The 14,174-nt window shown below is 46.0% G+C and overlaps 1 protein-coding gene across 2 annotated transcripts; it reads right to left on the bottom strand.

Moving 5' to 3' along the window:
- Positions 1-200: 200 nt before the first annotated feature.
- Positions 201-11,019, bottom strand: htr5ab (5-hydroxytryptamine (serotonin) receptor 5A, genome duplicate b). Of its 2 annotated transcripts, XM_058060943.2 has the most exons (4): positions 10,793-11,019; positions 6,337-6,921; positions 6,184-6,249; positions 201-2,870 (listed from the first exon to the last, which is right to left on the bottom strand). In XM_058060943.2, exons 2-4 carry the CDS (start codon positions 6,919-6,921, stop codon positions 2,538-2,540), a joined length of 984 nt encoding a protein of 327 aa, XP_057916926.1. In that variant the 5' UTR covers positions 10,793-11,019; the 3' UTR covers positions 201-2,537. The 2 variants fall into 2 exon arrangements, with proteins under 2 accessions (XP_057916926.1, XP_057916925.1); XM_058060942.2 differs by having other exon boundaries at positions 6,184-6,921.
- Positions 11,020-14,174: the final 3,155 nt, after the last annotated feature.

Below are 14,174 nucleotides of genomic sequence, written 5' to 3'. Positions count from 1 at the left end.
CTCGCCCGAAGACAGCTGGGATAGGCTCCAGCACCCCTGCGATCCTTGTGAGGATAAGCGGTAGAAAATGAATGAATGAATGAATGAACTCATGGCAAACCAAGAAGGTAGTGTCTCGCTTCCACACTGTGTCTTGGAGAACAGTCACGTGTTCAATGAAGGTAAAAGTCACCTTAAATGTTTATTTATCCCTTTCATTCATCATTGATGTCAATTCTAATTGTTTTATGCATGGAAAACTATTATTCTAAAACTAAATATTTTTAGTTATCTGGAACAAATTAATTGGATTGACATTGTTTTTTTGATGGGGAAAATAGATTTGGTTAATGTGTGTTTGGGGTCCGACCTTCTGGAACAAATTAATGACACTAACCAAGGTTCCACTGTATTATTGACGTATTGAAATTACTATTTAAGGCAACATTTGTATGGATCTTTTTTTTCACACTGGTATCAGATAAAACGTAAAATGTAAGTAAACAAGATAAAGCAACACAACGGGAAAAATAACATCTTTTATGAATAAATTGTTATCTGAGTCTTTTAACTTCCAACACAAGTCATGCAGTATCCTAGCAGCAACTCAATGAGGTTTCTATTGTTGTGTGTTTACTATACAGGTCATTGCCAGTTCCCTCAAACCGAAGGGAAAAGAACAATATGTGCGGCTTCATATGTCACCGTGATGTATGCAGGAATATTGTATATCAACAGTGTGTGAGCTGCGGTGTGCCGATTTGTCCTCAGGTGAACTTTTGTGCTGCAAAAAAAAAAAACTCCTGTCATCTTAAAGACATTTTCATCTGCAGCCAATGAAGAAATAATTTTTGTTCATTTGGAAAATCCGAAGATACGCCACAAAAATAGCTTGTGCTGGCAGTTTTTCACTAAGAATGGACATAATTGAGTTTCACCTATTCCGCCTGTGAAGCTCTCTAAAAATCATTTTATATACATGCTGTAACCATGTAGTAACAGGTACGCTCATCATAACATGTAACTTAGTATTTCTTATAGTATTTAGGCCATTTTAAGCAATACTGGGTGCATTGACTTCAGTTTGCTATGGCAGACTTTGTGAAAGCCGCCGCCAACGAGTACTTTGGACCAAATCAGGATCCAAAACTGTATCTTCATGAGCCTGAACATGCGGAAGATGAGCTACAGGTTTTAGAAGGCTGAGCGGGCAAGAAGAGAGGGAGAAACATTGGCCTATGTCGGAGCCATTGATGGAAAGGCTTTGTTTATCTGGTGAGGAGAGGACGCTGCTCCAAGAGACTCCATCACAACAAATGAAGAATTGTCAGCGCGAACAAATCCAGCAGAGGTGGGAAGTTTTTCCACCTACACAAAATGAACCCAGAAAAGATGACCCAGACCAGTGGGATCAGATGGACTGTCACTACGGGGTTCGTACCGGAAACCCATCCACTCTGCAGTCACGTGTTAGTAACCAGGCATTTTTTTTCATGGCTTTTATAGGCATAGGTGAATCCCAATTCTGCTCATTCTGAGAAACTACCAGCATGAGGTGTTTACCAAGAACACAGAAAAGGGGTTATGATGTTGGGCAAAATGTCATCGAATGCACAAGGCTTTTTCTAGCAGCACCTTTTAAAGATACAAAACGCAATTGAAAAAGGAATAAGAATCCCGGTATACAATGAGATACTCAGTGACATGGCAAAAAACGAGTTGGAATCTTCACCATAACTCCATTAATTATAGCATAAAGATAATAGCAAATATGAATATACAATGGAACCAAGTACCTGCCCTATTATGTCATTCACAATTTGAACATATATGGTCATGAGGGGCAGAATTTAGTCTTCCAATACGGCAGTGGCTAGAATAACAGTAGTGGTGCACATTTCGTCTTTGCAATAGTTGTCTGGAAAAACGACACATATGCTGCTACCGCCCCTTTAAGACACACCGGTCTCACAAATTGCACTGAAATTGTACAACAGCGCGAGGCTCTATTAAACTGTATTAGCTAGCTAATGCGCTACAATACAAGCACTGTGTCTTCCTGTGTCGTCACGTTAAATTGAGCATCCACATGATCGAGTCTTGTGGATCGATTCATAGTGAGAGTGCGAGCATTGTTGGACTTTGTTGGATTCCATGAAATTTTGCAGGCTTTATTAATTTTTAAGCTTTTGGTTTCTTTCATTTTGTCAGTCGTCTGTCGCAGTAGTCAAGTTCTATTTCACTCCTGATGTTGTACACGTAATGAGCATGAGCTTGTACAAAAATGGCTCCCTCAGTAGTTTGCTGCTTCAATTCGTTCCATCCTTTAAACCCCCCACCTTCTTGTAAAATGTTTGCAACAATTCCCAGCAGCTGCACACACGCTGATGATGAAAGAATTGAAAAGGGAGTTGGAAAGCATTTCTTCTTAATAAACTCATTCATTGGCCTCTTTGAAGTCAGCTGCCTCGGGCCTGCTGTGAGGTGGAACACAAATATGACGAGAAGGATCAGTTCTCATAAGTCATAAGTTCTAGGGAAAGACAGGTGAGGGCGACTCAACGCTGCCTGGAGAAGAGGTTCCTCAGGGCGTTGTTGTAGTTCTTGTTGAAGGCGGTGTAAATGAGCGGGTTGAAGAAGGAGTTGGAGTAGCCCAACCACAGGAAGATGCTTTTCCAGATGGGCGGAATGTCGCATGAGCAAAGTGGGACGATGAGTTCGGTGATGAAGAACGGAATCCAGCAGAGCACGAAGACGCCGATTAAGATGCCCACCATGAGCGCCGCCTTCTTTTCCTTCTGCTCGCGCCATGTGTCGCCATCTGTCTGGAAGGTGACCGTGGCGTGGCGCACAGTGAACACCATCTGAGGACGCTGAGCTTCTTCCTTCACCTGCCACCATCGCACAACAAAGTCAACAATTAGCACAGCTGCTCCACAAAAGATGGATTTTGAGGGATGGCTTATTTAGGGCTCTACGATTTCTGCAGAATCTCCACGGAATTGGCCAATAAAAAATGATAAAAACTGCTAAATGCTAAATCTTGACAAATACTGAATGAAATGCTGCCATTGGTGGACCACTCGGACTTCGACATGGACAGGCCAATTTGCGCAACATCTGCAATGATGTGGATTCTGCATATGTTCATGTGATGAAGGGAGAACTGATCCTAAAGGCAAAGTTCCTACCCGTCCTACTCTCACCTACGGTCATGAGCTTTGAGTAGTGACCGATCGCAGGTACAAGCGGAATGACTGTTCTCCATAGCGTGGCTGGGCTCTCCCTTAAAGATAAGGTGAGAAGCACTGTCATCCGGGAGAAACCAGGAGTAGAACTGCTGCCTCTTCGCATTGAGAGGAGCCAGATGAGGTGGCTTCGGCATCTGGTCAGCATGCCTGCCTGAAGAGATGTTCAGGGCACGTCCGACTGGTCGGGGAAGACCCAGGACACATTGGAGAGACTATATCTCTCAGTTGGCATGGCTTCGGGATCTGCTGGGAGGAGCTGTGTGAAGTCGCTGGGAAGAGGAACCCGACCCAGATAAGTGGTAGAAGACGAATGGATGGACCACTCGATCATGGCGGGCTCTAATCGCAAACACTAATCGGTCCCCTCCCGAACTAAATATGTTAAATGGCGACCTGAAACACTAGTAAAAGTTGGCATCAAAACTCATGTCGGACTGTGAATGGAAGCTAGAGCTGGAGTTAGCTTAGTTTAGCAGAGCATCCTAGTGCAGCTGTGTTTGTGTGTGGCTCAGGTTGTATGAGTGTATTTATACCCTCTTGCGTGATACCGCTTGTTATTGTAACGTTTTACGATGCCTGCTGAGTTTTGCACAAAATAAGGATGAGAGGCACTTTTACTCTTGCTCCCGTCAGCACAGAGCACATTTTCGGTCTAGTCTAGTCTAATCTAGTCTAATCCTGCCATAAAAGATATCTCACATTAATAATGCTGACATTGCATCGGTAACTTTGTTTTCCTTAACAGTTTGTTGACAACTTTGTCGCAATGTGTGCAGAGGATGACATCCCATGATAAAAGTCGGCCAAGCTACATCTCCTTCTGACATACTGAGCAAAAGTGGACTCATAAAAGTCCACACTGATTGCTGGTAAAATAAGTGCAAAAGGTAAAAAGATTGAAATGGTAAAAACAGGATCTGTCTGACATGCAAAAACAAAACTGAAGCAAACTAGCAGAAGCAGCTGTCAATAATCATGAGTGACTTCCTTGTCTTTTGTCTGCTGCCAGGCACAGCTCAAGGCTGACTTTTTTTTGCTTTTGTTTGGTCTTTGCTGAGCACCGCAACTCGCATACAAAACTCGCTAAGTCGTTCTGCATGCTCCAGCTGAGCCCCCACCTTCTCTTCAGGGCAGGAACTTCAATAAATGAAGTCACAGCTGATTAACAGAGAACATGTTCGGCCAAATTGACCACTTTTTAAAGAAACATTTCTTAACATAATGATGGAGCATCTGAGAGACTTCCAATCAGAATTCAATCAAACAGAATTTTTTTACAATTGTTGTAAACTACTCCTGAACGCACCGCAACCTGTGCCTAAACAATGTGGGTGTACCAACGTATCATTGGGTTAACTTTTCCACTACCTCTTGGGCAAAGTCCAGGGGAATTCTTAAGTGATTTCGGTAGATTTTGTTTTTGAATTTCCATTAATAATTAATTGTACTGCTGAAAGCGATGCCTACTAGTCAGTAATTCCCATTCCCACACTACCCGTGCCCTTTGTAGTTTATGTCATTTCTGTTTATGTTTACATTCCTATGGTGATGTGGAACAAAACGGGACCTAATAATGCTATGGCTGCTTCATGGATGCGGGAAGTGGCGGTGACTGTGTATACCCATGAGAATGCTATGCATATTATGTTTTACACTGGACCAGTGGTTCTCAACTGGTTTGGCTGTAGGACCCACCATCATTTACCCAAATAGCGGATTTTTGTTAAAAAATATATTGGAAAATCCAGTATCTGTGGCAGAGTAAGAAGTGAATAGCATAGACAAGGTTGTCAGGTGTGTTCATAGACATCGGGTCATTACGGGATATATATATTTTTTTAACCCAGGCATAAACCTGTGACCCACTTTTGGGTCCCAACCCACCAGTTGATGGTCAAAACCCAGGATATAAACAGTACTGTTCTTGTCACAATGATCGGTCATGAATTCCATGCCAAGTGCGTAAGTACTAGTACGGAAAAAGTGTTACAATTAGTCTTCAACCTTTTCAGGCATGCTACCTACATGACACGCTTTACCACAGCCAATTGCAGGACAATGCGGAGGCAAATGTGCAAATGCCTGAGATGCTCAGCCACCTAGCCAAGACTGGTTGAAACCAGATTAGACCAATACAACAACAGACAGTTCATGGGAGGTCTCCTGCTCATTGGAACCACCTCCACAGAAAGCAAATGAGGAGCTTGCTAGGCTGTCAGTGGATTGCATCAAGCCTAACGCTGTGTGGCAGGTGTCTTTGTGCGTGTGAGTATGAAGTATGAAGGCTTTCTGATGTTTCCACAGCTCCTGTTCCAACTATGAGAGGTGTTTCTATAATAAGACCGGAGGTGAAAGTCCAGTAAAGACTGAAGCCGTTAATTGCTGCTTGAGTGATTGTCTGTTCTTCGAAGTTAAAAAGCGCCAACAGTCAGGTCTAATTCATCCTGGCAATTAGTCCTCCTTGGCCCAACAATTCCAATTTGAGGCCAAGTGATGAACACATGCATAACTGATGACTCTTTCTTTTAAGGTGTAATAAGAGTGGAAGGAGAGGACTCAGAGGCCCTCATTTTGCATTTTGTGGGAATTGAGTCACCTTTTGAAAGATTTTCCTGATTGAATCTTTGCCAGGGCTTGACGACTCAATGCAGCTTTTTAGCAAATGCTGATTGGAGCTAGAGAAGAAGCAGCAAGGTGCACAAAGGCCCTTAAAGATGCTGCCAAGCTGATATTTATATCCTTCTGCCTACGCTCATTCACAACAGGGAGGTGATGAGCAGGATATTTGTCCCTGTGCTGATTAAAGCTGAAATAGCTTCATCAGTCCAAATATGAATAATTGCATAGCAACAGAGATTTGTGGGTCAAGAGCATCAGCTATAAATCATCTAATGCAGGATTTGCAGGCAAAGCTGCTGAGGAAATGGATACAGTATGAAATATTGATCATCACCTCTGCCATAGGCGTGATGGTGTTGGTCTTGCGGGAGCCAATCCGGAACTTGGCCGCCTTGTATATCTTCCAGTAGACAAAGAGCACCACACAGAGAGGCAGATAAAAGGCTCCGAAGGTTGAGAAGATGGTGTAGGACGGCTCCTGGCTCACCTGGCACTTCATGCCCTCGGAATATGTCTCTCCCCAGCCAAAGAGTGGTGACAGCGAAATGATGGAGGACAGCAGCCACGTGAGGGCGATCATCACGTTGGAGATCTTCTTGCGTGTCTTGAGGGTGTACTCCAGGTGTCTGGTGATGGACCAGTAGCGGTCCAGCGCAATGGCCGTCACGTTCCAGATGCTGGCCGTGCAACACAGCACATCAAAGGAGATCCACACCTGGCATAGAACACGGCCCAGCTTCCACAGACGCCCGTTGAGCTCGTGAACCAGGCTCAGCGGCATCACCAGCGCCGCCACCATCACGTCCGAGATGGCCATCGAGGCCACCAGGTTGTGGGGCACGCGGTGGAACGTCCGTACTCGCAGGATGGTCACCAGCACCAGCAGGTTCCACACAAAGGTGGCCACCACCAGCATGGCCAGCAGGGTGAGCGTCAGTACACTGAAGAGGGACAAAGGCTGGTAGATGGCCCCCTCCGGAGCGCCGCTGGAGTTGCCGCTGCTGTTGGGAAACGTCGTGGCGGCCGGCAGCCAAGATGATTCCGAGGCGGAGATAGTCGAGTCATTCTGCATCTGGGGAGGTAGGGGGGTCAGAGAAGCATAGCGGCAATCTCACTTGTCACATTTTTGATCGGTGCCGCGCCAGCGTTTCAGCTGCATGTCGTGAAAAAGTTAAATACGCTTTTCCCCTCGCCGGCGGGTAAATTTAGATGATGTACGCCAGCGTGTCGCGCTCTCCGGAGGACGTTTAGCGATTTGCACACGACAGTGAAAGCCACTTGACTTCTTCGTTTGGGTTGTCAGGCGAGCTGTCTGCATCTTTCAAGTGCAATTTCAGCCGGCGGTAAAAGGCCTCTCCTGCAGCAATCTGGGACTTCCTACCCTCTCAGTGGCATCAAAGTCAGTCAAAGGATTCTATTATAACACCAGGAAGAAATGTGGAAGAATACATATTACCACCTTAACACTCCACACCATTATAGTAGTATATTATTTTATAGCTATTCAAATTTCAAACACTTGTGTCGAAACAGGACGTCATGGATTCCAAAATTGAAGAAAAGGAGACGTCCAAGGAGGACCTTTCTGCTAATTCTAGTCCATCATTTGACACATCACAGCATGAAGCGATGCCTGTCATAAAGCTAATGCAGTTTTTGTGGAGGGCTTTTCATTCATACATCATGCAAAGTGTTGAGACACACGTCATTAAACATTCATTTTCATCACAGGTCATCATTTCACACCTATAAATTCTCCTGAAATGACCCCCTCTCTATCTCCTCTAATGTATTCCTGTCACCCGCCTCCATCCATCCTGCCTAGGAAAATCTTCTGTGACCTTGTCCTCTTTTGCTTTTGGCTGTATATCTATGCTTTCATTCATTTTACATGCCAGTACTAGTTAGTTAGTCATGAGATTATACACAGATGGAATAAGTCATGATGTGTAGATCCAAGGTTCCCAAAGTGGTTTCCAGGGGTATAGACCATTTGTCATAGGGGTATGTCAATTAAAAAAAAAAAGCAGTTACGAGTGCGCCTGAATGCCCCAAGGTGCAAGGGGAACAGAGCAGAAAGGACACAGAGCATGAAGTTGTTCATTGCTCTGTGTGAACAAATTTTCATGATTCATGATTTCATGATTCATGATTGATTTCATGAACAAAGTTTCATGATTATTGTATGCATTTAGAGTGTTTTAATGTGTAGATTTCATTTATATTGGTGTTCGAATCCCCTTTAAATTCACATTTATACCGAAGGATGCCAAAATCAGGCTGGAAGAAAAGTGTGAGATTTATCACTTTTCATGGAAACGTTATCAAAATGTGGCCATGCAGGACTCCAGTATTTGGAGATACATGACTTCAGGTCAAATGTCTGAGAAAAAGTTTGGGCACCACTGGTGTAGAGGACACAAATATGACAACTGTTGGCTCTACTGTTTGTGTAATTGGAGGCTCGGAATCGATATTTGTGTGTTTGTTAGCAAACAGTTCTTGGCTGCATTTCTGAATATGTTTACTATCGCAGGTGAATATTTCTTGGCAGGTTGAGGAAAAGCAACACAAACAAACCTTCATATCGGATCTCTTACAGCGGCGACACTGCTGCTGTATTGATCAGTGAGTGGGCATCATCCATAATGGCCGCCGTGTAATAACAATAGCAGCTTTGTACCTGTCTGGCTGACATATGACACTGTCTCTTTGCATCAGCAACAGACGCTACTCATAGCTCGCCTAATAGCCGTGAAATTGGAAAGCTGGTTTGGGGGGAAGTGGGCCATCTTGCTGGTGGTATTTGCCAAAAGCAATCCTAATCTTGTAATCTGTGCACTCAGCCTCAGCAGCCAGTTGTCTCACATGCAAATGGCAGGAGGAAGGGATGGAGACACCTTCACGTTTAACATCTAGACATGATGAGCGCATGCAGCTAAACACAACTAAGTCCTCATTAAGAGGTCTTGTACACATTCTGTCTTTGGCAAAAACGTAAACGTAACCTTAAATGTTCATTTATTTTGCCTTTAGAATTGTTTTATGTATGTAAAACAGAAAGTGTACAAGCATTAAAACGGGTTTAGTGTTAACAGCTACAGAGTCAACGATGGATGACATCATAGACGGCCAATGGATGCATGCTAATAGGCTGCTAACAAGACCATTTTGTAAGTAATATACATAGTTGGACTCAAGCAGTGTATCAATAACACTTCAAAAATGTGTAGAAAATGTACACAAACAGAGGCAAAATTGTGGAAAAAATTAGCATATGCTAACCGACACTGTACAGTGAATCCCCACACATTCCATGGATTCATGGATTTTTTTTCACCTCGTTAACTGACATTTTTTGTTGATTTTGACTGATATTTCAAAGGTACACAGAATAATAAAAAATGGCTTGCCCCCCCCTAAAAATCGAAGTGAAAACTCTACCAGAAAAAGCACAAGACAGATCACTCATCGCTGTGCTGGATGCTTTTTTATAGCCCACATCGCCCCTCATTTGATTGGTTAAGATTACACTCAGCTGTGTTAAATCCTCTCATGCCTTCTCCCCTCACTATTTGCCACTTGTGGCGGTGAGAGGGATGGAGGCGTGGTTGCGCCAGACTGCGCCACTCGTGAAAATTGCAGAGTGCATGGCCACACCTTGTTGGTGCGCCTGCGTCTGTTTTACAAAATTAGAGACCTATGTCTCACAGCTGGCCTGGGAATGTCTTGGTGTCCTCCGCTTATACTGGTCACGGGGACAGCTCTCGTTGTAGCGAAGCCCAGACTTCCTGGTCCCCAGCCACCTCCTTTACTTCTACTGGGAGGACACAAAGGTGTTCCCAGGCCAGCTGTGAGACATAATCCATGAAACCTTCTCCTGGCTGGGCATGTCCGGAACACTTCCCCAAGGAGGTGTCTGGGAGGAATCTGGACTAGGAATCTCTCTTAGGGTGAGTCCAGCCACCACATGGAGGAAACTTATTTCAGCCACTTGCATCTGCAATCTCGTTCTTTCGGGCACGGCCCAAAGCTCATGATCATAGGCAAGGGCGGGAAATTTAGAGCTTTGCCTTCCGGCTCAGCTCTCTCTTTGCCATGGTGGTCTGGTATAGTGACTGTATTACTGCAGATGAGGCACCGATCTTTCGATCTTTTGACTTTCAACCTCGCGCTCCAACATTCCAACATTAAAAATTATTTTCCAACATCGGAGAGAACTTTTATCCAAGTCTTGCACGATAAACCACGCCATTTGATGACTCCGTACATTCGTGAGTACCTTTAAAGTCTTTGTAAGGACGGCCGTTCAATGACGTATACAGTAGCCCGGATATTTGCAACCCGATGTTCATACTGCAGTTGGATGGCATACATAGTGGATTTATACCCACAGAAATAAGCAGAATAACCGATTCATCCAATAACTGATTGTGAAGAGTTCTGAGTGAAATTGATTGTTGAATAAAGATGAAATGAAGTGCACTACCTAGCTGCAACCAGCAGAGGTGCTAGTGATTTCTAGTGTCTAAAGAAGACTATTCTTTTTTTAATTACAAATAATTTCATGTTTCATTGCCAAATACCCTAAAACTCAAGATCCCTTTTTGGATGATTTTCTGACATCCAATATTGATATTAACTCCAACATTTGCATCACAGCTACTCGCAGAGCGTTTCATGTGGCACCTCTGCTCAACACAGAAGCTGTTCATCAAGCTGCCTTTACACTGATAACGTTTGATCTCAGTACCTCTTTATAAGCACAAAATTGTGTTGGCGTTGTCAAAAACTTGCCATGCAACAACTTTGTCAATAATGGGAGTCCTTTGTGCACATGCACTGATGTCCGGGAGTATTTCTCGGGAGAAAACACTTGTTACACAACATTTAACTAGATATAAGAAAACACACGTGTTACACAACATGCAGATGGAACTCACCCTGTTAGCGGTGCAGCATCAAGTAGTCGTGCGGCAGAAGGAGCTCCGTGCGCGGTGTGTGTGCATCCATCGCCTCCGGGGGACTGATGGCTCCGTGTTGATGCCGGCAAACGCACACACACTCTCACACACACATGCAGTGAGGATGAGGAGTGCGGCACGGCGGTCGGGAGGGAGGAAGGCTCTGATGGGGGCAAGTGAGTCCATTTCACATGATAAACACTGCGTTTTCTTTGCTCAAGTGCGGAGGGAGGGGGTGGCTTCAAGATGGGGAGGGAGGAATTGGATGCAACAGTGGATGCAGATGACGTCTTTATCTTGGTTCCTCTACCTCGTCGTGCTAGCTACAACATCTTCATGTCTTCTTATTGTCTCTTACTGCCATTGGTCCTTCACCCTGCATATTCTTTCTTTACCTTTTACATTTGTCACCAAGCTATCTCATTTATATGACTATTAGAGTCACATTGAAAAAATCGGACATTTTGAGAATAAAGTCAAAATTTACGAATTTATTATTGAAAATTTATGAGAGTAAACTTCTCGAATAGCTCTTCAGGAAGGCTATAACGTGGTAGCAAAACAGAACAATTGTGCACAAACAGATTAGCATGTGTAGCCCTTCTCACTTCCGCCTTCCTTACTCCATCTGTGCTGTAAGTACCCCCCTTTTCATAGCTGTCAATGCCTGGAACATAAACTTATCAATTTTTTCTCATACATTAACAACTTTATTCTCAAAAAATCTGACTATTTTAATACTCAGGCATTGCATTGTCCGCAAAATGTACTTTTTTCTTGTGTACAACTTTGTTGTACACAACTTGTGTACACTTTTTCAAGTGTGCAACTTTTTTCTTCTAAATTGACAACTCTATTCTCGTAAATGTACGACTTTTTTCGAATAATCAGATAATCTCATTGATAATTTGTATTTTCAATGTGGCCCTAACACTCAAGTCAGATGTAGCTGTTTATTTACGTTACTTTGTATTATTTGTTTAGAAGGACTACACTCAGTGTTAGGACAGTGTTATGTCTATTACTACTATTAAAGCAGATTTAAACTATTCAAACTAAACAAGCCCTTAAATAAGCTCCAACAACAATGGGAAAGAAAGGCCAAAAACTGAATGGTTCGCACTAATAATTAATAATAATACGCTTTAATACAAAGCGGATGCAAAGTTTGTCTTTTTTTTTAGCCTTTTGAAAACAAAGATAGCTAGAGAAATAGAAACTTTATGAATCTCCATGAGAAATCCACATGGCCCCTCCACCCCTTGACACGATGTGGCTCTCGCAGGAAAAAGTTGAAAGTCCGTGTGAAGATATTATTTTTCATACATCATCTACACTGGAAACTAAAGTAGTGTTTCTGAACCAGGTAAAAAATATACATGCTGTATATTTATACTGTACTTCACAAATTTCTTAACATATACGCTGGAAACTTGGTTAGCGTCATTCATTTGTTGGCTAACTGAATCCATGTAAATCCAATGAATTTGTTCCTGGAAACCAAAAATGTTAAAGGGGACCTATTATGCTTTTTCTGTCACGCCCTGCGTGAGTTCCGGCGTGACAGTTTGTTTATGTTTCCGTTGTGAACTCTTATTTTGTAGTTAACTTCCTGTTTTGTCCGGTCGTCCTTGGTGGCCGGAATCATTCACACCTGTCTCTAATTTGTGTTGGTATTTAGTTCAGGTGTGTGCATCTCCCCTTCGTGGGATTATCATTTGTCCTACTGCTGCCTAAGTTGCCTTTTCTGTCGCTGCTATTATAGCAAAAATAAATATTATTTACCTGCTATTTGGTCCTGCTCTCTGCATCCTGGGGTCGCACCGCAACAAAGACATGCACAGCCGTGACAGAATAATCCCACCATATGACGACGACCTCGCGGAGAGCGACTTTCGGACCTGGCAGCTCCTCAAGGCCATGGAGGATGAAGAGATGGCGATACCGCCGTGGGAGATGGAGGACTTGGTGCGCGGTCCGGACGACACGTTCGTCGCTACGGCGTGGCTGTATCCCGGACCCGCCGAGGACACGCCAAAGCCTCCGCGACGCCGACGCAAGCCGCGGCGCCACAGAGCGAAGCCAAGCTCGTCCTCCCCTCCACTCCAAGCGAAGGTGCACCCGCCCTCATGCCCTGCCGGTGTCGACGAATCCGACGACGACTTCGCGGAGTTCGACGAATGGACCCGGCAGTTTTTTAAGGCGATGGAGCAGGAGTGTGCAAGGTACACCCCAGAGGAACTAGAGACCATGGTGTGGGGGCCGGACGGCACCCGAGTGCCCATGGCGTCGGTGTTCCCGGTACCCGCTGCACACCCTCCGACGCGGCGGCGTCGCCGGCGCATGGCACGTCGCCAAGAGGTTGGCCGCCCTCTTCCGCCTCGCCATGTCACGCCACTGCACAGCACTACCCTCTCGCTGTTGCCGAGTCACAGCCCGTCGGGCGTTCCCTGACGGCTCCCGTGGCAAGTGGCGAGGCTCCCCGGATTCTTCCAGTTCCCAAGCCACGCAGCCCCTGGGGTTTCCAAGACCCGGCTCCCGTGCCAAGCTGCGTGGCTTCACAGATTCCTCCAGTTCCCAAGCCACGCAGCCCCAGGGGGTTCCAAGACCCGGCTCCCGTGCCAAGCTGCGTGGCCTCACAGATTCCGCCAGTTCCCAAGCCACGCAGCGCCAGGTGTCCCCAAGACCCGGCTCTCGTGCCAAGCTGCGTGGTGTCTCGGATTCCGCCCGTGCCCAAGCCGCGCAGCCCGAGGGGTTCTCAAGACCCGGCTCCCATGCCAAGCTTCAGGCCCGAACAAGTGGCTGTGGCCGGGACTGCTGACCTGGAGGAGCCAGTGACCCTCCTCCAAGCCTCCCTCCTCCCTGCCCTGGTTTCGGCTCCCTCGGATTACGGCGTCTGGGATCCGCCTTCGAGAGGGGGGGCTAGTACCACCTGCTGGGCTACGGTGGAAGCACAGCCCAGCCCGCTGATGGAAGGGGAGGATGACGCCACCTGCTGGGGGAGTGAGGAGGCACAGCCCACTCCACCTGCAGGACGAGCAGCAGGGCTTGCTGGAGCAGATGGACAGGCTCTGGCAGGGACGACGTCTGCTGCTTCGCCGTCGGGGTCGGACGTCTGCTGCTTCGCCGTCGGCGCGTCGGGGTCGGACGTCTGCTGCTTCGCCGTCGGCGCGTCGGGGTCGGACGTCTGCTGCTTCGCCGTCGGCGCGTCGGGGTCGGACGTCTGCTGCTTCGCCGTCGGCGCGCCGGGACCGGACGTCTGCTGCTTCGCCGTCGGCGCGCCGGGACCGGACGCCTGCTGCTTCGCCGTCGGCGCGCCGGGACCGGACGCCTGCTTCTTCGCGCCGGGACCGGACGCCTG

The sequence above is a fragment of the Doryrhamphus excisus genome, linkage group LG7, assembly GCF_037039965.1.
Source record: "Doryrhamphus excisus strain RoL-2023G ecotype Guam linkage group LG7, RoL_Dexc_Guam_v1.1, whole genome shotgun sequence".
NCBI lineage: Eukaryota > Metazoa > Chordata > Actinopteri > Syngnathiformes > Syngnathidae > Doryrhamphus > Doryrhamphus excisus.
Note: the sequence above shows the minus strand (reverse complement) of the source record. Positions and strands in the feature narration are given on the sequence as shown.